The sequence below is a fragment of the Mizuhopecten yessoensis genome, unplaced genomic scaffold, assembly GCF_002113885.1.
Source record: "Mizuhopecten yessoensis strain PY_sf001 unplaced genomic scaffold, ASM211388v2 scaffold11103, whole genome shotgun sequence".
NCBI classification, from domain to species: domain Eukaryota; kingdom Metazoa; phylum Mollusca; class Bivalvia; order Pectinida; family Pectinidae; genus Mizuhopecten; species Mizuhopecten yessoensis.
In genome coordinates, this window is record NW_018408881.1 from 1,344,245 (window position 1) to 1,369,345 (window position 25,101).

Sequence of the window (25,101 nt, forward strand, 5' to 3'; positions counted from 1 at the left end):
AATTAAAAAAAAAAAAAAAAAAAAAAAAAAAGGAAACAGGTTTTAGGTGTCAAACTCAGGACCTTTACCTTTATGGAGCTTTAATTACACAGCATTAAACTGAATGTCCAATTCATTAGTTGGAAATCCTATGAAAAACAACAAACATTGAATTATGCATAACTTGATTGACAGGGGAAGTTACTCTAAGCCAGAAAAACTTGCTTCATATTGGACATATATAAAGGAGATTACTCAAGGTAAAATCCTCACAATTATAATTGATGCAGAAGTACCCTTTACCTTAGATATGAAATGTTTATAGTACAAGTTACCCATCCTCAAATGGGCGACACGTACATAGCTGAATTTATTTCGGTTTTTTCTTGATTTACGCTGATGTAAAAGATATCAGTGTTATCTGAATAAAGTGACAATGGTTCCTGTTGTCATGGTGACAGTTCTGATGAATTATGCGGAAATGAATTTTGCAGAATTATTTTGCATTTTCCCCTCATGTTTCAATTATCCCCTGTTACGATGATGGATTTGCAGTGTCCCTGTACCTTCCTTGCTTCCAGCTAGCTAGCTCCCTAGAACAACAGGAAATGACGCAAACAAAGTAATCTCTAAAACCAACCATCCCGCTACTTCAGGCAAATTTCCTTTTTTGTCTTTAAAATCCAGTTGAATATCTTCAGAGGTGCCTACCGGTACTTTGAAAACCAGCAGGAGCAAAAAAATAAAATAATCAAGTCAAATTATCTGTAATTGAATCAGTTGCGAAGGTTTTATTTGAATTGTCCGTGAAAGGCAGCCTTCCTCTACAGCATTGGTACTTACGAAAAAAAAAAAATTGCAGCCAACAAGACCATTTACTCTGCAGCTTTAATTGGTTTTATTTGGGAATGTGCCTCTGAAACTGAATTCGTTTTTTCGTCAAGCTAAATCGTATTCAGTATTGATTTAGTCTTTCGATGGACAGGAAATTTCTCACATACCATCGACATCCAAAGTCCAAATCCCTCGCGTATGCTGTACTTAGCCATTTAGTATATGTTTCTCTTACTTTCCACATCATAAGCTCAGTTTTAGAACATTAACAAGCTTTGGGAAGTGCATACCAAGTTTAAAATTTCGCTCGGCTGCAGTTTGCACTTGTTCCCACCACGGATCTCCCGGCACGGGTATTTGTTGTCGTCACATATTGATTTTGTCTCTCCTGTCTTCCAGGGTGCTCAGGCCGAAGCGAAGAAACTCAAAGAATTGGAGGTGACCAATGAAGCATTGGAAAAAGAGATCTCCCGACTTGAAAAGGCCAAATCCGAAACGGAACGTCTGGTAAGTACGAACAAACAATAAGTTAAGTTCGTGTGTTCACGAGATGCCATCCTGTCACTATGACGATAATTACCTGAGCCGGTTTATGTAAATGATGTCTACTTTTAGAAGTTCCTAAAGGTCAAGGTCATTTAAAGTCTCCAATCTTTTTTTCTCTCTTTGTCTGTTTAGAAGACTCATATTTTTTTATTTTCTAAAGTTCATAGCTTCACTAGGCTAAGGTTGTTTTGTTTAAAACATGATGTCGAATAAAATTTTATGAAAAAAACACTCTATTACACGATTAAGGCTTAATACCAGTGTAGTGTTACTGAAAGGTGAATTAACCAATCGGTCACTGGTAGTTAATTATTTGGACTTGGTATCAGAACTGCAAGTACTTTAACCCTTTAACCATGCACTGTTGACCATTATGGACTCATCCAGATTAATGCATGGGAGAGTCTACTAAAGTTGCATAGGGGTGAACTTAGGGTTATAGTAATTATATTGTGCCTCAGAATGTTTGTTGGTCCACACTTTAATTTCCGAATATTAATTAGCTTAGAATTCAGGAATCTTTAAGATTCCAGTTATTTTACAGGATGACATACTGTTATATGCAGATGTGCAGTGGGAGGTTTAACATTGTTCTTTAAAGGTCATGGCCACTGTTACCAAAAATAGAACAGGAAGATAATATTGTCAGAAAGATATTGGATTGCCATTTCTGACCCGTTAGTGGTATTTGGTGGATATATCGACCAACATGAAAGGTGCAATATACTGTCTAGTTGGTAATATTTTGTTAGAGTTTTGGTCACCAAAGTAAGCACACAATGAAATACCTATTAGTTTTAATCTCTGTGAATATTAGATCTACAGACACAACTGAAAAAAATCTGTTTACACCTATTTACTGCTGAATAATGAAGATACTAAAACAACTATTCAAAATCGCATTTTACTTTACCTGTTAAATAAAACCCATCCCCCAAATACAAACGTACTCTTGTGATCAAGAGTGACAGTTTTACCTACAGTCATGTTGTGTAGAATTTAATCCCAGAACTAAGCTCTGATCAAGACAACAGCAAAATATTATAGCCTCACTGAATTAAACTTCTTGAAGAAGTTCACATGGTGAAAAGGACATATGATATACAGATCCCACAATCCAAGATGGCCACCATGACTTCTGATTGGCTGAAACCTTTTGGGTTGAAGCTCCTGGTAATATTGTTGGTCTGATTTTCTTCACACATGATCGTAAATTGTTCTTGCGCGATTATATATGTTTGTTATGCTGTATTTCAGATATAGCGAAATCCTAGACGATCGATCAATGTGGTTTCTGTTTTGCAATTATGTAGGTTCTTCTACTGTTAGGCATACAATGGGTCCCTTGGTGATATGTCTCGTACAAAATAAGTGAAAAATCTGCTAGATGATAAATTGAGACCATACTAAGAATTATGAGGTCTTTCCACAACAGCCAAACATTAATCAGTTCCTGTAATTATAAACAAAACAATTTTTGATTACATTCAGCAACAGTGTTTTGTTTTACTGATGTAAGAAAGAAAAAAATACGATAATTATTAAAAGACATCCTATTATGAACCACTGCCATTTTAAATGTCATAGTTCAGCTGTTCAAGATTAATAAAACTGTTTCATGTAGACCGTTTATACAGAATCACCCGTCATAAATGTTCTCTAAGTGTACTGTGTAGAGTGACACAATTGTACCAGCCCTTAAATAAGATAGAACTAAGGCTATCTCATATAGACCGTTTATACAGAATCTACCGTCTTAAATGTACTCTTAAGTGTACTGTATGGAGTGACACAATGTACAAGTCCTTAAGATAAAGTAAGACTATATCATATAAACCGTTTATACAGAATCGACCATCATAAATGTACTCTTAGTGTACTATGTAGAGTGAAACTATTGTACCAGCCCTTAATATAGAATGAAGATAGAATGATGATTTTGTAATGGAAGTCCTGCAAATTACAGTAATCTTTACCATAATCCTAATGACCCAAACACTCCAGTTACCCTGTTCTTTACAGCCCTTGACAAGTCGACCTGAAAATGACCTGCTAGTCTTGACACCAAGAGTCAGTAATCTTGCACCAAAATAGTAATTATTTTCGCCACACTCATAAAAGCCGTGAGATTTTTTTATCTCGGTCCCAATAATAGGATGCGACTTGCAGAACAGGAGCAAGACGTCTGAACGGAATCGCCCTTGGCAACGGCCAATTTTCTTTTCACTGATCCCATCTATTGATCGTTCAATATTCTCAACAAATCATTCTCTAGAAGGTTACTTGCTTTCTTGTCAATTTTTGCACCTCTCTCTACCAAGAAAAATTTGAGGAAGTCACAAGAAAGAATAGTTTATATTTCGTCATCGAATCCAGTCAGTTACTTAATTTGCCCCAGGAAAACTGTTGAGGTGTTATGAAAAGTGTTGCAGTAATGCGGATCGAATGTATTGACACTTGTTCTGTTATTGAAATTTGCACAGCATAGGACAAACCAAAATATGTTATGGTTCCAGTTCCTCAGAGTGTTTGTTATTTTTGGTGGCAAAAACAAATTGAAGGTTCTTAGGCATTATACAATAGCCTCCATGTTTTTAAAATCAAAGATTTATCCATGCATGAAAGACAAAAATAAAAACTATTTCTGGTTTTTAGGCATAATATAACACTTAATTGCTACGTGTAGTTTCAGACTTCACGTAATATGTGATACATTTTTGTATAAGACCAAACAAAATAATGTTGCATTTCTGTTTTTTGACATCATATGACCTTCCGGCCTTGTTCTTTGAGGTCAAACAAAAATAAAGACTTGTTGTGGTTATATATCTCTTGCCAAACAATGATAGAGAAGGTAGGTATAGGTACCATTTCATTTCATATGATATATCCACCGAGCATGATAATTGAGATTATCTTTAACACCTGCTTGTTTAGAACTCTGCTACGAAACATAGTATTTATTTATTAATTAAGCCATTTGATCAAACTTGAATGTTTTTTGACCCCGAGAAAGCAGAACCAGTATAACATGATTTGTTTGTGTGACTTTATGTGACCTTATGTGACCTTATGTGACCTTTTGTGACCTTATGTGACCTTTTGGGACCTTATGTGACCTTATGTGACCTTTTCTCTGCAATAAAATCCTATTTGAAAATACTTTTAAAGGAAATCATTGAACAAAAATTCCTTGTAAGATTTGTGGTTTAAAGAAAAAGACAGTCGTGTAAACAGAATAATTTTGAGCTTGTTTCGTATTGCAGTTATTAGTTAAGCCACAGAACCTTATGCGACCCAATAAAATGTGCACTTCTTCCTGAAAAGACGTGTAATTAGGTATCTCTTCTCCGACACCTCATTATGGTATAAATTGGAATTAAGCTTGACTATGTTTATAGCTTCTGTATTGGGATGTGTGTTCCCTGTAGAGATTAATGTTTTGTAAATATAATGCACACCACCCACTCTCAAAATAAGGAAACATAATAATCATTTCCTTATCCTCGCAAAATTTATGTGTACTGATGTAAAGAGATTTCCATGTTTAAACTATCAGATTATTTTTCTCAAATTTTACAGGAAGTAGAGCTTGCTCAGAAGAAGATAGAGTGTGAAACATTATCGGAAGAGATACGACTAGAAAAAATCAAAACAACGCATCTGGTAAGTTATATACACAGTTCTCCATGATCAATAGGGATTACTTGTGGTACTCCAGCCTCCGTACCTAATGGATAGAGATGTATTACATTCCTTGTATGTCATGCTATTAATGTCCTGTATTTACACATTGTGACAATGCTAATACAGTCTATATTTATGTAGGTAATTTGTGGGATATAGATATTTTTCCTAAGGGTATAGAATTTAGGTCAGAACCAAGGCTTTAAATGCCGCAGATACGACACCAAATTCTGCACCTGAGCGTATAATATCCATTTATTCCTGACTATAATGATTGAGTCTTTTTCTCCTGCCTCATTACCAAACTTTTGGTAAAACAGGACAGATATGATACAATTGCAACACTAAATATAGGGAAATTTCTAGATAACAGGTACAGAAACTGAGGCGATATTTGAAAAGATCAGAAAAAAGGACTGTCAATTGTAGGTATACCTCATGATCAGATGTAAAATCCATGCAAGAACGTCACGGCAAGCTGGTACAACAATTCTTATGTTATTGAGGTGGCTGCGCTTGCAAATGACATGTTTGCAGCAGTCAGTCAGTCAGATGAAATTTTGACGTGTTTTGAGCTGTGACGTCATAATAAAACATCATCATCTGATTGTGACATCATAAAACTTCATGTCACTGATTGCATCCTTGTGGGATTAATAAAATTTATTACCTGTAAGTGAGCGAGATCGGATTATCTCAGTAGAGGGCTAAGATTCTGTAACACCCCAACCGAGGTGTTAGCCAAGGTTGGGATTGTTACAGGTCTTGGGCCTTTATACTATACACTAAAGCTGCATTTGAACGCTTCCGCGTAAAAATGTAGTCTGTCCTTACAAGGAAGACAACGTATTTCACAGTGTAGATTATATTTTCACTACAACATCAGATATTTCACAACATTGAAACTACATATAACGACAAAACAGAATATTTATAATGCAGATTTCAATTTCAAGCAATTAACGCGAGGAGGAATTCATCGCAGTGTAAAAATTCCGCGAAATGTCATGTAAAGGTACAAGACAGATCGGACGAGATAGAAAAATCTAGCATGGGGTATGACGTGGGATATCTCTGTCTGAGGTGTGGCAATAATAGAATCTCTCACCCTCTTGGGGGTGAGATAGGGGAATCTCAACCCGAGGGGGAAGATTCTTAAGTTGCAAAACACAAGGGTTTGCCGAGTGTTTGGCAACTTAAGAATCTTTCCCCGAGGTTTGAGATTCCCCTATCTTACCCACAAGGGGGTGAATGATTCTTTTTCTCTTACCCTGTTCTCCCAATGTGTATCATATACACAATGTAATGATAACGTTACATGCTAAATTCAGGGTTGACGTGACGTTGATGGATTGTTGACGTGACGTCATTGTATTGTTGAAGGGACGTCATACCATTGTTATGAATTGGGGAATCCCCCCGTCTCAACCCTAGGGGGAGACAAGGAAATCTCACACCGGTAAAAGTGCGGATACACCTGTCCAGGGTAAGAGAAACACGTTTCCCATATGGGTGTTCCACATGGGACGCATGAATCTTTTGTACACAGAGGTGGGAGAATATATATATAAAGTTCCTCTAAAATATAACGAGTATATGACAGCATCACAATTGTGACAATAGATTATAATATGTGTAGTCAAAAAAGTCAAATTTTAGATAAAAGAATGACTTAGTTTGGTGTTTTTATGCCTCGCCATAAAATGGGGGGGCATATAGTGTTGCCCATGTCCGTCGCGTCCCGTTCAGTCCCATCCATTATCGGTGACATTTATGTCTTACAGACATTTTCTATTACAATGTACACAAAAATTGTGGATGATGTGATGAAAAATATGTTGAATTCATTTCCACATGAATGTTTAATTTCATGAAAAATTCTTTAACCAATGTTTCAAAAATCTCGTACAAAATGGAAAACTCATTTCAGACAGTTAAGTAAAATCTCCGGGTTGTATTTCAAATAACCGACAATTGTAAATTATTACCACAGATTTCATTGATTTTTTTTTAAGCATGCAGTTAATTTGTGGGTGTTGGGATTTTACCTATTGTGTTCAGAATGCAAATAACAAAAAGAAAAGAAAAATGAAACTTTGGGAAACACACTAGTCTATTTTTAGAATCAATATTGTACAATAATATACTGGTTGGAGTAAATAACTCTTCTAGCTCTATATCGTTTGATCATAACTTCAGGCTGGTATGAATATTTCATATACTTATACTATTATTACTCTCAGGGTAGGCCACTCTAGAAATTAATTTGCTGAAAGAAAGATTAGTTTCAGTCCAATTTTGACGCATTTTCCTTTCGTCATCATGTATTGTATATATATATAGGTATGCTACAACAACTTCTTACAAGGAAAATAAATTACTTATACTTGCTAATCACCCTTTATATCTTGGGAGAAAGAATCTCGAGTTCCACCCAGAATTATTAGTTATTTGTATGTTTTGAGAAATTATCTTTTCTTCCCCCACCCCACCTCCTTCAATCATTTCCATTTCTAATGCAAATAAGATTAATTTAGACGGTGATATTTTACACAAAAAAATGTCATAATTAACTCATTCACCCCTGAAATTTCACAATGAAATATGCCAACCTTTGAATTGGAAGAGTTTACATGTGTCTATACTGGGGTGAATGAGTTAATTTAAGGGTCTGATTCACCAAGTACGAGATTTTTAGACATTTTTTAATACTTAACTGTCATGTGCTTAATTTCTCCCCTATGAAACTTTGAAAAATTGTCAAGTACAGTGTATATGACATTATTGGATTTGTATACGTGTGCAGTGATCAGACTTACAAAAAACGTGATTCAATAAAACGTATACTGTTGTATATAACAGATATCTCACAAACAATGCCTACATATTTCACCTGGATTAATTTAGAATAGGGGCGATGTAATGTAATCACAGCTAAGAGTCTACGTGATGAAGGGACCCGTACACAACCTAACCTACTAGCTGTCACATCTCGTCATTGCAGCCATTGGCTTCTCCCAGCCTTTCGGTCACCAATACGGCAGAATTTACTTACCAGAAAAAATTGTTTTCGTTAACACAATGTACAGCTTTCCGTGGTTCTGCTTGAAATAATTTATTTATGAGGACTTGAGAAGATAGGTTTAAAACCCCAAAGCACTATAGGAAATTTTGCTGTTCTTATAAATGAAAATGAATGCCTGTCATATGTTTCACAATTAGTTATTTAAGCCGTGAAATGAAATTGGCACCAAGCCTCAGATTATCAAAGCCTAGTTAGCTTCATTAACAACATCTTAACTCATTCTTCCCTGCATATTTAAACTGGACTTGCCCAGTCTTTGATTGGGTAAGGTTCAAATGTGAATTTAAGGGGTGAATGGATTAATGAAAGATTCAAAAGATCAATACTTGACAACAAACACAAAAGAATATTTGAAATTTTTTAAATGATTCTCAAAAAATCACATTTTGAAATTTTGTGTTGATAACGCGTTAAGATAGTCAGGTTTTGAATAATGGGGCTCAGAGAATAATATTTGTTGTAGATACTGAACAGATTTAAAAAAAGCAGAGCTGCATTTAATGTGTAAGGTTATTGAATAACAGTCGACTTTCGATAGTAAAGTTTGTCCGAACCAACATGGATTGAACCCAAAATACCTAGAAGTATTAGTTGTCACAATAAAAGATTGCCAATTATGACAACATGTTTGAATTGATTTTGTCGTCACAAATTGTTATCAAAATATATCTGTGCTGTATATATTCATATTTACTGCAATGTGCGACTTACGCCTCTGTCGAATCATTTTTGTGCATCACGACTGTTGAGGCTGTCGTTTGTGCCCTACTTTGCTGATGTGCCACTGTCAAACCATTTGTGTTCAAGACTATTCAAGCTCTTATGAGAACACGATTTTCTAATCTAGGTAACTAGATTTGTTTTTCGTATTTCAGGAAACTGTGGTGCAAGAGAGTGCCAGTCAAAACACACAGCTTACAATACAAGTTTCTGACTTACAGCATCGACTACTCCAGCTAGAGAAGGTAGGTCTAATCCCATAGCAGTGTTCTCCCCTGGCGTTTTGAGCGAAACAGTACCGTTGTGCATGAAGTTTGAGTCGCTACGCATCACCATTTTACCATTACACATGCATTTGGCCGTTTGTTCATTGAGATGTCTATAACATCAAAAAATATGACTGGAACATCAGGTTTTATCATATTGATTAGCTCTTCTACCCTTCCCAGTTAAACTCGCCCTAATTAGACTAGCTTTTTATTGTTCTCCGGGAGCGACACCCAACAGTCTCTGCCCAAGGGGTAGAATAACCTGTGGTGACGTGAACTTACCAACTACAGTATAATAGAAAGGCATTGTAATACTTGCTCATGTTAACATTAACCCTTTCACCACTCTAGACCATAATGGATTCATCCAGATCAATGTATGGTAGAGTCTACTGAAGTTAAATAGGGGTGAAAGGGTTAAGATGTGAAAATATGTGCTTCAGCAGTACTATATCTTCTTGTCTTGTCTCCAATTAACTGGTTTACTTTTTTCTCTGATACAAATATCAAACAAACCCATAATGTCCCATATGTTTCCTTCAGATTTCATAAACAACTCCTTTTCTAATTTCTTACATCCCGTCCCACCTGCTTATAATCGTATGGCCCATCCAACAGCATAATTTATCCCTAACCTTTCAACATGCAGCCCTTTTTCCAGACATTCAACTTTTGACCCAAAGACTTAACTCAATGAAGGATCAAAGTTTATACTTGCATCCATTACACAATAAAATCACATCAGTATTGTAATATGTATGTAGTAGAAATGAGACGCCATATCATGCCACTTTAGGTGAGAAAGAATCATATTTCAGGTGAGAAAAAGATCATATTTCAGAATCATATTTCAGGTGAGAAAAAGATCATATTTCAGGTGAGAATCAATCATACATCATGTGAGAATGAGAATTAATCGGACACATGATTTAGGTGAGAATTAAACAATCATACACCTTCATTTTTTGAAATGCACAGTACCAGGTATTTTGTGTCATTTAAAGTTTCGGAGCCAGACATTTTGTGTAATTTGAAGCATTTCACAGTAAAGGTTGTCTCCCTTGATTCAACTACTTCAGCTTGTATACAGCAAGTTGTTGAAAGTGATTTGAATTCTGGTTTATAGGAATACATTCTCTATACATGTATATGAAACTCAAAAGCCTTTCACGAAAGTGTAAACTTGCCAAGAATTATGTCCATGAATAAAAAAAACGAAAATGTGTTTATAATTGGTTGCATATTATCAAAAACAACCGTGTGTAATAATTAGCATTGAGTTAAAATCTAAATACAGTAGAACGTTGATATAATACCCCTCGTTTCACTTACCACCCTGCTTACCGCCAGCTCATCTCAAGGTTCCTTTTTTTCTTTTTTTCTTATGAATTCCTTTTTGATTTCTTCATTTTATTGCCAAACCTCTTTATAACGCCAAAATTTCTCTTCAATGTCGTCAGTTTCATTTACACATCTTAGCAAACACAGCAGCAGCAGCGGCAACGTCAGAATCGCTATGTGGACATTTGTTTTTGTGTTAACACTTGAATATTTACACATTGTGTAAGACATGAGCATGATTGCAGGAGTTATACTTCTTTGCTGGAATCACACAGACTCATCGCATTGTGGGAGAGTGCAATGCTATAAGGGAGGCCACTCTTTCATAAAAGAAAAAATTGAAAGGGGAGTAACTGGGTTGTGCTTCATTGTCTTTGAGTTAGTTCGATAATACGTCCTTCCAACAAAAGATGTGCATCGTTTTCATTTTCTTAAATATTCTAATTCAGATTGTGTTTCAAATTAGTTATATGCAATGTCTGTTTGGAGTCTTTTCCCTATTAATCGAGGTTAAAAAATGGTTAAATTTAATGGCTTGTGGGAATGTCAACACATTTGAAAATATGTCGTTATGACTCACAAGAGTCCTCTAAACATTATATGACAATAATGGAATTTTTAAAGAGTCTTAAGGAGAACCTGGTCTGAACCTTGTCTTGATTAAATTGAAGAAATAGCATAGAAAGTGAATCGGGTGGAGAAAATGTGAGAGGCAATCAAGTTCCGGTTGTTTTCATTTGGTTTCGGGAAAAGAAGCAAAATTTCATTTTGATTTGACCGAGAAATTTTGTCCCAAATATAATTTTTTGTGAATTTTATAGCAAGCATAATAAAAACTATTCATTTTTTTTTTTTTTTTTTCCTTTTGTCAGTCAAATTAATAACTTCAAATGTAACAACTTAATAGTTTATAATGCAACATTTTATAATTTGATTGTTTATAATCAAATAGTTCATAATTTAATAGTTTTTAATTGAACAATTCTAATTTGTCCATCATAAAATAATTTTAAAGAATAGTTTCTACTGAACAAATTTTCAAATAACTTTTAAAGGAATATTGTAAAAATGGAAATTGTGGCAGAGATTCTATTTTCATCTCAGCTGTACAATCGACATTTGAAGACATTGTCAAGATAAGTCACAAGGTCCTAATGCTATCACATCACAGACCTTTACAAGAGGCAGCGGTGGCCGAGTGGTTGAGGTGTCTGCATGACTGTCTGCAATCACCAGTTCTCCACCACTTGGTTGCGGGTTTGAGGCCTAAGTGTTCAGGACTGGCCGTAGGTGGGTGGTTTTTCTTTGGACATTCCCGTTTGCCTCCACAACCACCAAAACCTGGCACGTCCTTAAATGACCATATATATATTAATAGAGCATAAAAAACACAAACGCACCAAACCAAACACTGGCTTTCATCATGCATCATTGATGTATATAGTGTATAGCGTACATTGTCTTCCATAGCCTGTTGTCATGGTTTCGATGATCCAATCATGTTTGGAGGGGAAGAGGGTATATATTAGTATTACCAATGTCCTTCCCTTATTCTTCCCTTTGCGTCCTGTTCTGTCACGTGCCATCTGCCTCTGCCCGTAAGTGATTTTATTTCGTAACAGATTTTGATAAAGTTGTATACAAAGGTTATATAATTATGAGGATATATAGAATGAGTTTAATGTATTTCGGGGTTCTAAGGTCAAGGCCAATTCAGATCAATGTTTCTATTTATAGAAAATTGTAAAGAAATGACTCAATTTGCATCGAAGTTGCAGTATTCATGACATTAAAGATATTTTTTAGTTTTTGTGAGTGATATGATAGAAAAAAATACATCGCAAACTAAAGATCATGTTATTACAAAATAATATAAAAACACTGGAGTTTACGTGATTCATGTAAACAATAAGATTTTTATGCTTGTCGTTCGATAGTTGCAATGAGTTTAATCCAGTGCATGCAGATTAATTCCAGATTTGAACTGTTTGGTAACCTAATCAGACGAGGATTACAAAGTTGAACTTAACAGTGCATGATACTTTAAATCAACAAAATCAAAATGTGCGGCACATTAGCATGCCACATTGTCCACAGAATACACCAGTAAAATCACGAATTATGGGGTACGACTATATTTATATAACTAAATGAGTTCATTTAGGAAAATCAGGGAGTGTTACATGTCCATCTGAATTCCAGTGTCGCGCAAGTACCACGCTTATAGCGGACACTCGTCACTTAATCCTAACGTGATAATGAACCCCCTCGACTGAAACCACAGCTAATAAATTCACACCACAGAAATGTGTGGAGGGAGTTATGTAATAGAGTTCTGTAACATCTACGTGGACCCAACTTGAAATCTCATTACCTAAATGAGTTTTATTTTTAGATTCTTCCATTGATTTTTGAATGAAAATATGATTCTTGAAGACAATCACAAGGACTGCTCCGGGGTGCGAGAACACTGATGAGTTGTCCATATTTCATTGCATGTTCCGTAACGCTCGTTAAATAAAACAAAAAACATCCTAATTATTCGGATTTTTTTTTTTATTGTTATCTAGTTTTCAAAAGCCATATATTGTTTGTTGTTTTTAAATCTTTTGAAAACTCATTGCAACATGGGTTTTTACTTCAGTCTTCTTTTTTGTCAATTTTGCATTAGAAATTTTAGAATTTGTTTCAATAACGCCAGCCATGAAAGGAATATTGATGTAAATTTCCATTGCAAATGATATGTTTTATGCTCTTTAGTGATTTGATTTAATGTTTACAAAGCAAAATGTTTCCATATAAAGATGATACATTAAATGAATGATTATATTGTTTATGCAGCCGGGAATCATAAATCGAGAATAAAAATGTAATTTCAACTAATATCAGGAAATTGTTAGTACTCTTTTGGGTACTGTGAAATGTTCAATCCGTTTAAATCTCTATGATACTGTGTTTTGAAATTCAACTTACGACCATGGAACGCATTACTCTTACCTTTGATTTCTGGCATTTTAGGATGCAAGAGGGCATGAAAATTGATATCGTTCCACTCAGATAACTGCAGACGAAATAAATTTTAAATTATTGCTTATTTGAGCATTTTATGCTGATGCAACATCATACATGAAGTGGTTGCTTTTTCCACTCATCTGTCTGTTAGTCCGCCTGTACAACATTTTCGTTAGACTGAATTGCATTCAACTTCATTATTCTAATACTTTAAATCATTTACCCCCTGAAGACACAATTGAACTCTTCCAATTCAAAGGTTGGCATAGTTCATTATGAAATTTCAGGGGTGAATGATTAAGGCCAACAGTCATCAAACCTCAGATGTTGATACATCTTTAGGACCACTACAGCCAAATTTCAAATGATGGTCACAGTGACCTATATATTTTCCGCTTCATTGACTTGGCATTTAGTTCCATGTCTTTGGTTGAAACAGAATCAAAGTGATCAAACAGAAGCGGGGACATATGTACATGTTTCACAAACATTTATCTAGTTAATTGATGTTGCACTGCTGAACATCAATATTGGTATTAATGAAATCCTGCAGTAAACCTGTATCATTTTTACCTGTGTTGTTTGTCTATCAGACTTTGAAGTCCTTAGATTAAAGGTCAGACAATTATGAACACTTGGCTAGCTAGTTTATGTTGAATTTTCCTTGAGTATTCGAGCATACATGACAATTTCCAGATTTTTCTTGTTGGGGTTTAAGTCTTCGAAATAATTCTAAGCTCTGATGTTTATGAGTGATTTCCTGAGCCTCATCTGTAAATCCATTTTACCACCAGGGAGTGGACTTAGTACCAAACACAGGTATTTTACTGGTACAATATGGTCCCTATCTCAGGTCAAGGTGGATCTGAAGGGTTCAGCAGTCCCCTTACCATAGGATGCCTTCTGTGCCCTCTTTCCGGGAGCTTCCAGTGGTGCTTGCAATTGGAGGTCCTTCCTGTTGTCTGAAACATTCTTAAATTTTACATTTCATCTCAAATGCTATAGAGGTTGCATTTCTGTAAATTAATGCATCCATTGTTCTAGGTCAAGTGATGATTTTTTCTTTTTTTTTTCTTTTTGAAAAAAAAACTTGAACTTTTTGAAAAAAAAACAGCAACTCAAAATACAAACACTTAAATTTCCTTCACTGTAATGTGTGCCAACATTTCTTTTAAGACATACTGGTATTTCCCATAGGGTCTCAGGCAGGTCGGTTTTGGACCTGACTAGAGGTAGCTCCAGAATATTGCCAATCTAAACTCAGGTCTAAGAAACTATGTTTTGTACAGCTTTAAAACTTTTTTGTGTACCATAGTTAAAAGATGGTTTGATTTCACAAGAGATGGCTAAGTCTTTGTCGGAGACTTGAAGTCTCGCTTGACTCCTTCACTTCAAATTTACAACATGCCAGAAATGGAAAGCATATGGTGGTGCATGCCTTTTCCACTAATTCATGAAAGGCAAGCTTCTGTGTCTATTTCTTAATTGATTGTGACGCTGTGCACCGACAGTCTGTTTCTTAAGCCTTAATCATTTTGTACTCAACAGGTTCTGGACATGCAATTTTCTTATTTTATTTTATTTCTTTTCTTTCCTCGGCGGTAATAAAATTAAAACTTGAATAAGGAACATTTGATTGCCTTCCCTACAAACAGTGTGAAGTTTCAATTCAAATTGAAACAGGCGGTAAAAGGACAACTTCTTGATCATGTGAAGCTTCCAGGTCTGTTTGTTTTTTTGGCGGAAAATTAGAATTTGAAAAAAACCTGATATGACTACCGAGGGTACTTTAAAAGCAGTGTAAAGTGCCACTACAAATGAATTTTTAATTTCATTTATTACTTTTACAAAGGGTGAAGATTTATTGGAAGTTGTTTTTATACCAAACTTGATCGTTTTTATTGATGTGGTTGGATCAAATCGTTACCGTAATTATCATAAATAACACAGATTGCATGTATTGGTGTTGTTCAATAAAATTGTTACCATAATTACTATAAATAACACTATAGATGCTTGATTTTTTTCACAGCCTTTTTTTCTCTAAAAAAGCTTTTAACAGTTCATTTACAAATAGCAAAGAAAGTCCATGTAGGCATATTATGTATGTGTCATTTTTGACAAAGGGGAATAAATATATGCTCAATATCTTTCACTACGTTTAGGGATTTTTTTATTTTCATCGTCTTGAAAAAAATCCTCTTGCTGTTTTGGCACTTTAAATGCTCAGTTTCCGCAATAATTGTTGAAAAGTTAGAATTCTTTACCCTTTCCCTGATCAGAAATGTTTGTAAACTTTCTTGTTAAAGATTATCATTCTACTGGTAGGTCATTTTGAAGTAAGTCTCATGATGTTGTGCCACACAAAATACTGTCTCTCGACACAATTCAAGGTTGTTTTGTTGTTGCTTTCTAAAAATAAATTTTCAAAGTCCGATTTAAACCACGCCTTTTTTGAAGTCTGCAAGCACCATCTGATTCACACATATTTTTTTTCATTGGCCTATATATAGTGGCCAGGATGAAGAACATTATCGTGGAGATGTGACTGGCTGATGTATAGATACGGTATCTGCCGTTTGAAGTTTGTCATACGTTGCTTCCCTGCATGGCATCATTGATTTCCTACTTCCTAGTTTTTTTATCGATGCATGCACGGTTTATCAAATCCGTGATACATGTGTCAACACTGATACCTGGTTGACAGTGAAAAGAATATTTGTTTAAAATGTGACACTGATTTTACGAGATCATTATCGCAAATTTAATCATGACAGTTTGTTTGAAGTTCGAGTCACATGACATGCTTTGATGTCAAAGTCGATAATGGTGATCATGACTACGACTGGATTAGTTGATTGGGAGCCTGTTTTCGTGAATATCTGTTTGTTTTCGATTTTTTTCACTTGTTTGAAATTTTAAAAGGAGAGAAAATTTCAAAACTTCATGGTGAAAGAAAACCCCACAACATTACGTTATCCTACGTTACCACAGACAATTCATCAATATACTGTATGTAACGTTTCTNGGGGGGGGGGGGGGGGAGGTAGACAGGATGTTGTTGTAAGAAATTAGGAATCCGGTTGTCATTTGTAAAATGTCTTTCATTTATGATCAACCAGAAATTTAAAAAAAAAATGGAGATAAAATGTAATTAAAACACTGATTGACATCGTGGTCTTGACGTTGCTTGGAATTGATTATTCCACTCTGGAATTCCGAGTCTGTGATTGTTGAACGGCTGTGCCGGACATTGATTTAGTAACAACCATTATGTCAATTCACAACAAATTTGATCACCTTTCCGACGCCGAAAGTGACATTAGAAACTGTGTTTAAATACAATTTTATAATCAACTGAGAATGTATACAGGATTCAAACATTATTTCTCCCCAAAAATTTAGACCTCAGACTTTTTTCTTCTTATTTTTGAAATCAAAGAAATTCTTGCTTGCATGGGACCCTAGTTTTGTAAAGGCTTATAAACCTGACTGTCTTACACGTGCACTGTCTGTGTTGTACCAAAAACATGGCAGAAATTTCTGCCTACTTTGATAACAGTTTCTCATTAAAAATTAGTAATGATATTTTTGTTTATCAGCTTTATCTGTGTTGTAACTTGTAATATCAATATGCTACAAATACCAAATTATAGGATATTTTTCCCGAAAAATTTGCACACACGATAAGTTTTGAAGCTTTTGTGATTCAATCGTTCCAGGCCTTTGTCTTCTGTTTCCTGTTTCTTCCATTTGCAGATTTCATTTTTGAACACTGACTTGATATTCAATGTTTATCAATGTGAATCAAAAGGGTATATATACGATATACTCAAAACCACGAGAATGGTTTGAATAGATCTGAAACACTTAATTGCATCTTTATTTCTCGTACATACTGCCTCTGTAATATAATGTATGACTCATTTTAACTTCTATATTTCCTATCCAACTTTTATCCAAAACGTTATCAAGTACGATATCCTTGAACACTTATCCTAATTCAAAGCAAGAAATTGAAATGAAAACTGGGATCCTTCAATAAAGTTCATAATGTACATGTTTTATTGTATCGATGCAGATCCAATTCACTTGATCTTGTTACATTTTTTTTTCCGTAATTAAATTCTGCTCTTGTGCATAATGAATGCAAATTTTTACACCACTTTGCCTGAAGGTACATTTTCTAGGAATAGTCTGAATTATTAACCGTCACAGCAAAAAAAAACAAACAAGGGAAGTTAATCAATATTATATTACATTTAATCTCACTGAAACATAATTTGGCTCAGCAGCATTAATCGTTATTCAACCGGAAATTCTTAAGCAAAAGTTACTTTAAAAGATGTTATGATATGTGAATGTATCTTTTTCCTAATTTCGGTATTTTGAAGCGATATTATAACTGTATATGTTTTTGACGAATTCAATTATGCTTATTATTTTAAAAATGCTTAAATTGATATCAGGGGCCGCAGTGGCCAAGTGGTTAAGGCATCTGACATTCTGCTACCACTAGCCCTCCACCACTGGGTCATGGGTTTCGAGGCCGAGGTGGAGCAGTCGCCTGGTACTTGCCCTAGGTCAGTGGTTATCTCTGGGAACTCTGGCTTTCCTCCACCACCAAAACCTGGCACGTCCTTCAATGACAATAGTTGCATGTTATTAGGACGTATTACACAAACAAACCAAACCAAATAAATTGATATCAGATTATGATTTCACACCTGGTAATTAATAAAAACATAGTAAACATGTATCACATTAATCGTTTTCCATGAAAGGCAGCTAGATTAAATGTCAATTTCTTCTCTTCTACATTTCTGATCCTCGTGATCTGTACGAGATAAAAAACAATGTCTTGCTATTGTTTCAGTTGAAATTATTACACAGGAGCTCAAGACATGTCACTGCACATGTGCCCTTTACTATAGTAATCAGTATATTTTGGGTATCAAAATAAATATTTCTATTAATGAGAACGGAAGATTACGCTGGAAACACACATCGCATCAGGATTTTCATTGTTTGTAAACAAGTACATGATTTTAATGCTTTAAGTATAGAATTTGATCTTAGTTTTGTCATGGTTTGGAATTGATGGTTTTTTGATGGCTTCGAATGAAATATAATTATATAATAGAAAATATCACTGTATTACTGTACTGTGTAATTTTGAAAATAAGAAAACATTTCCATTTCAGAGATTTATTTATTCCCTTTAACATTAACTCATTCACCCCTGAAGATACATTTGAACTCTTCCAATTCAAAAGTTTGAATAGTTCATTATGGAGTTTCAAGGGTGAATGAGTTAAAGATGATATGCCACTGGATTTGAGTTACTTCCCTTGTCAGTATTCTCCGGTTAGTGGAATTGTCCTTAAATGACAATAGCTAGCGGCTGTTGCGGACATAAAACACACACACGTTATCAAACAAGTGATTTTATGTTTTTGTTTTCGTATCGGGTTTCGATGAATTTGTCTTCAAAAGTTATTTTCAACATCAATTTGATAGTTTTTGCATTAAACACACTTGAAATTACACAAAACCTCACTAAAGACTTAAAAAATGAATTTTGTTAAACTAATTAGAATTGCATATCATATCTAAAAGTGACATCACAGTTTGTAAAAATAAAATATGAATTTGTAAAGCTTTACAAAATAAGATGTTTGTGATGAAGTCACCGAGGACAACAGTAAAGATCACTACGTACCATCCATCTTATTTCCTATCATTATTACTTCTATCGTTTCCCAGCAGTCTGATTACTTGGGTCAGGAACAATACGAACCAATCTTACCCCGGATCTGACTAGTCATCAAATAAAGTCGTGACCTTGGTTTGACCTTCCTTGTTTTCAGGGTCATGATGGAATCTGGTACTTATTTAGCTTGACAATTAGGCCTTAATTCCCTTACCTAATACGTGGGTTAGTGTTATTGTTGGGTTGTAACGCTGACCTACCAGCTTTTTAGGGAGTCTTGTGAACAAGGTAAATACACACTGAAATTGGCAGGTCTAGACTGTGTGAATTAAGTGTTAATTGTCAGATACACATGCTGAAATTTTCAGTCTAGACTTATATACCTATTAGCTCTGTGAATTTAGTGTCCATTAGAGGGATACAAATAATTACTCTATCATCCAATGATTTGGAAACAAGGTTGGTTTTCTTCCTGGAATCAACACCTTCCACCAAAATCGGGGCCCAAAATAAGAAAAAAATGCTTCAACAATAACTTTAGGAAATTTTAAGGTAATTTCATGCCAAATATAGAATTATCTGAGATATATGATACAGATTTTAGGAAATTTTAAGGGAATTTCATGACAAATATAGATTTATCTGAGATATGATACAGATTTTTGCTTTTTATTTTACCGTTTCATTACTGTAGACCATAATGGACTCATCCAGATTAATGCATGGTAGAGTTTATTAACGTTAGATAGGGGTGAAAGGGTTAATGAAACATGTGAATATTCTTCCATGTTGATATTTTTCTGGCAATACAGTGACGTTCTAGCTGAATAAGTATCAAGAATAAATTGTATGTTGCAGACATTATTGAGGGATGCGATTTAAATGCCACTGTTTTGTGACAACAATAAATTATTAACTCTTACATGCATTCAGGGACATATATTACATGCAATTCTTTTTTCATAGAAATCTTTAAGGATGCCTGACTCGCTGCAGGCAAAACACTAGAGAATTCCACTGTAGTTTTTGTAGATAGAGTAATCTCCCCTTAAATTAATTTCAGATTTTTCTGTAGCCTGACTCAGGGCTAGCTAGGATACTAAGATTGCCGAGGTTACTCTGTTAGATTGACAGTAATATGACTGGAGGTTCTGGGTTCGAATCCTGCTCTGGCCTATCTCATTTTTTACTCTTGGAACACTGTTAAAGTTTTCAATGTTTATTTCATCTTTATTACTTTTTTCGTGAAATCTCTGCAAGATATGAAATTTTCTTTCTGGAAATCCTTTGTTAAGGCTATAAATAATTATACTCGTATACGAATCTTTCAATGTGTAGTGACAATTTGTTGGCAGTGGTACGGGGACAATATACAATGCGTATCTTAATACTTAAAACATGCCATAAATGTATCATTTCAAGAAAGTGAGCTCTTCCATAAGGCACAAAGTCTCAAATCATTCCTGAGGTCGAGTGTCAAAAATATATAGGCTGTTCTGAAATTATTGGATAATTTATATTGTTTGTTTCATTTCTATAAGGTATACACTTGGTAAATATGTTGTACCAAATCAGTGTTTGTATGTGGAATAAACGGCACACTGCGGAAACATCATTCAGGAATTCGAAGTCCCCACAGTTCTAGGGAAAAAATCTTCAATTCAAAGTGGCCTTTTCAAGGACATCTAAAAGAAGCATTATAGTCAACTTGATTGTTGTTAACCTCTGACCCGGGGGTCGTAATCATTACAACTGTCTAACGTAGAGTTTTATTTCCCCAATAGTACCGTTGCCCTAATTTCATTCACTGATTTTATGGCTGGCTTTCATAGTTAATGAGCCCATACAAGGGAGAGAAGAGTATTACGTTGAAATTACGTTCAGTTTAAGATGGATTTTCGGTGTTTGATTCAGTCAAGCGAAATTAAATGAGTCTCGAAATTGTCATGGCTTTTAAACGTACAAAAGCTGTATGGATATCAAGGATATATGAATGGCAGAGTCTTTCCTCACGGTTCGGAAATAAAACACTTTCACTGCAGTCCAGATTTAAATGTCCTCGAATAATGTTTTATCTAGCTCTTTGAATAGATTTCTAATAAAGAACAACATCAGTTATGTCCCTTGCGTATCCTCTTACAAATACCAAAAACTGTAACAGCTAAAGCATTGGAAACTGTTTTTTCCAGCATAACTATAGCTTTGCAGGACTCTCACGATAAAATCAGGAAAAAGAAAGAAACTGAATATAATCAACAGCAGATTTCTGAATGGCAAAAAATCTGCAGGGCTAGATCGGGATTTGAACCCCGGGCTTCAGATTATTATGCTTTCCCTCTAACCGACTAAGTGATATGGTCAACGGAAGTGTTCTGGCACAATTGTGCTACAGTTTTAACCAAACGATATCAAGGGGAAGTAACGGTACATATACGAAAAATCACAGTGCAGTATGTGGGACAGGGATCCTTTAAGAAATTGGTGCATTTACTATTCAATGTTGCAATCATAGAGAAAAAGGAATTGTCGTCCAGAATAAAGACATCCCTTATTCAGAGAATATATTCTTGTTCTCGGAGAAGTTATGTCACATACAAGACAAAGGATAGAAATATACCACGCGAGGTAAAACTGTGGCCTCGGGAATTTAACCACTAAGACCTTAGTTTATGCATGTTGGTTGTTGTAGCATGTTTTATTCGAATTGGATTATCTGTTAATCAAGAAGAATAGGCGATGCATTGTAAAGAAGTCTGAGGGAACATCGTAATATTGGAATAAATTAAAACTTAAGGGGATATGTTCCCTTTGACTCACCGGTTTCATGAATTTCACAAAGTTTTACAAGTATATGCACCATGGGTGATTCGTATTGTCAGCTTTAAATCTTGTACCAAAGTTATATGTCTGTCGACTAGGTAACAAATTGTAAGGTCTCCCTCAAACAAGGGCAGTAACTGTAAAGTGTCAGATGTTCCTTTTTATAAATTGTAGCAATGAAACATATTTTTGGTGACATTTTTATCAGATCCTTGACTAACCGTCTGCTAAGTTACATGAAATCATTCTAAAATGAGATGATTTTCACAATTATAATCATTATCCGATTAATTTAATTCCACAGCCAAGTGTTATCTGACTACTGAGTAAGTCTTTGATTAAAGTACCGGTAATTAACTGATTGCAAAAATATGACGAGATTTCTTATCTTCATATGATCATGCTTGGTAATCCTTACAGACCATTTTTTATTTATCAACTATTAGCATGTTTGAAACATTTTACCATAATAAAAAATTTGTGCGATGGTTTGTTTTACAAACTAACAAGACTAAGAGAAGCATATATCTGATGGTGTCACTACTTAATTCGTTAAACAGCGTAAGCTATAGTTTCCGATTCTCTTTCGACCTATTTCTTCAGTCCAACAAAGTTATCTCTGATAACATCAGATAATAACGCCATATTTACATTTTTTGTCATTTCATAACACATCCGGGATAGAGATTATCAACGAAGATATGAATCCCATGATTGGCATGACCCAATTTTTCCGGGGATGGATATATCGGGCAAATATCCATGGCCACATAAATCTGCAGAAAAAAATATGTCACTGAGTATATATATAAAAACAGCAAACTTGGAGAGGACTTATAGCTCAGTGTGTCGCCTTGACACAATTGTACAATCATGCCCAGATACTGTCCATAATCTGGCATTATCGTCAATGTTGTACATTTCTCCCCCTTGAGGACTGAAATAGAATTTCTAGCTAAAGGGTATAGCTATTGCAAACATCATTTGGTATTTGCCTGCATTTTGTTTTATACACTGCACAGTCATTTTCCTATTACATTTCATTTCATTTCCTGTTGATAAGCCCATGCTCATTAATAAGACCACCCTCTAAGCCAGGTTGTTCAAGGTTGGATAAGCTTAACTCATTCACCCCTGAAAACACATTTGAACTCTTCCAATTCAAAGGTTGGAATAGTTCATTATGAAATTTCAGGAGTGAATGAGTTTCGAAAAATTCGAAAAATTGCAAAAACATTTAAAAAAACATTTAAAATTCATCTCATTGCAGCTTGATGAGCTTCTAATTCTCAATGAGGTTTGCAATAAATGTAATCCAACCAATAAGTCAGCCGTTCCTAATCTTCTTCTCATTGCACTTTCTACGATTTACCTGCTTTGAGAATTAGGTCGCGACAGACAAACTTTGCGTCTTCCTCTAATATATATTATACAGGCTAAGCTAAGCATGATGAGATATAAATTGTGCTAGTTTTATTGATCTCCCTGACCACTGGTCATCCAGGTTGACCATTAATCTATCTTACAATTACAAAATTAGCATATCAAAATTCCTTATAGAAAAATATTCAATTTTCTATCAAAAGTTAAAAACTGTAATTAAGCAAGGGTATTCTGTAAGTATTTTTTTATATAAATGAACAAATAGATAAAAAAAATAAACCTTATTTTCCAGTTTAAAAATACCGGAAATCAGATATGCACTTTGTAAAAATATAGTGCTCATTAAAGTTGTTTTTTCAAGAGCTTGTGGCTGTGGCCATGTCAACCAACAGGTGGTTTAATTAGTATTTGATCAACAAGTTGCATTATTTTCTGTACTTTTAGACTGATAACATTTTGTTTCCTGCTTTTCTGGAAATGGTTGATATACAAATGAATGTATCTTTTGATGCTGTTTGAATAGAAAAAAAAACACAAATGCTTTCTTTTTTTGAGATCTGAGATTTCTGTTAATCAATATTAGGTTGCTTATCTGAGTAATCAATAAAATGTATTTCCCCCAGGTGGTTTTGCATGGAAGAACTTGAAATGTACTTTCATTGAAGTAATATGTCACAAGTTGAAATGAAATATGACATTGAAATTGACATCAGAGTTGTGAAAGCAACACCGAATTGATTAAGTTTTGAAACAATTCAGAACCACAATTTGTTACAAGAAATCTTTTAACTCGGGAAATAGCGATCGCACAGTTTTCAAACCAACACCAGACATCATCGCTCATCTAAAAATGAAGTTACAGCATCGATTTGAAAAATTGTTGATAATAGATCGTTAAAAAGATTTAGTAACAATTAACTGTGGTGGCTGTGAAAGGCAAACCAGTAATATGTACCGACAAAGTTGGAAATTCTGATCGTACTGAACACAGCTAGAGGATGCACAAAAATCTATGTTGTTTAAGGTGCAATCTGACACAAGGATTCCTGACCCACTACAGGCAAAACAATAGAGAATTACACAGGAACCCCCCCCCCAACAAGCTGGAAAAAAAGTTTCAAATGCATATTTGCAATTTCTAGCAGTGGTACGTGTATCCTTAAGGATACCAACTGGCGTGGCAGTGATAGGCACCTCCATTTAAAAAGAGTTCCACTCTGTTGATAATTAAATCTATTTTTTTAAATGGTTATTTCGATTTTGTTAATTTATTGATTGTAACCAACACATCAATAAAGTTGTAATATTTTTTTATTTTTTTTAATAATAATTATATGAATGTTAATCAAAACCCATCAAGGGAGATAACTCTATCACAGGTGAGGTTGCAGTGTATCCTCAACAGTGAAAGTATTATTACATCAGTATTTTGTTCTTCATCTGAGGACATTGTAGTCAAGTATATTTGAGATTGATTGTAGGTTGGTGATCGTGTGACTATACTGCTATACTTGTAGGTGGTATGGATAAATGACTATATGCAGATATAACTAGANTTTACTCAAATTGGTACATATTTCAACAACAAAAATAAATACTATAGACTCAGGTGACCGTTAAGGCCCATGGGCCTCTTGTTAAGTTTGGATTCACGCTCAACATTTTGTTTTCTTAATTTTATTTTAATGTCAGAAATTAGCTATTTATCTATT

General features: G+C 34.7%; 1 protein-coding gene across 1 annotated transcript in view; it reads left to right on the forward strand.

Moving 5' to 3' along the window:
- The window catches only part of LOC110465882 (peripheral-type benzodiazepine receptor-associated protein 1-like), a 212,055-nt gene that overhangs the window by 112,506 nt on the left and 74,448 nt on the right, over positions 1–25,101 (forward strand). Inside the window, exons 8-10 of the mRNA XM_021522010.1 lie at positions 1,213–1,320; positions 4,942–5,025; positions 9,007–9,096. Of these exons, the coding sequence (XP_021377685.1) occupies positions 1,213–1,320; positions 4,942–5,025; positions 9,007–9,096 (282 nt within the window). The remainder of the gene's footprint in view (positions 1–1,212; positions 1,321–4,941; positions 5,026–9,006; positions 9,097–25,101) is intronic.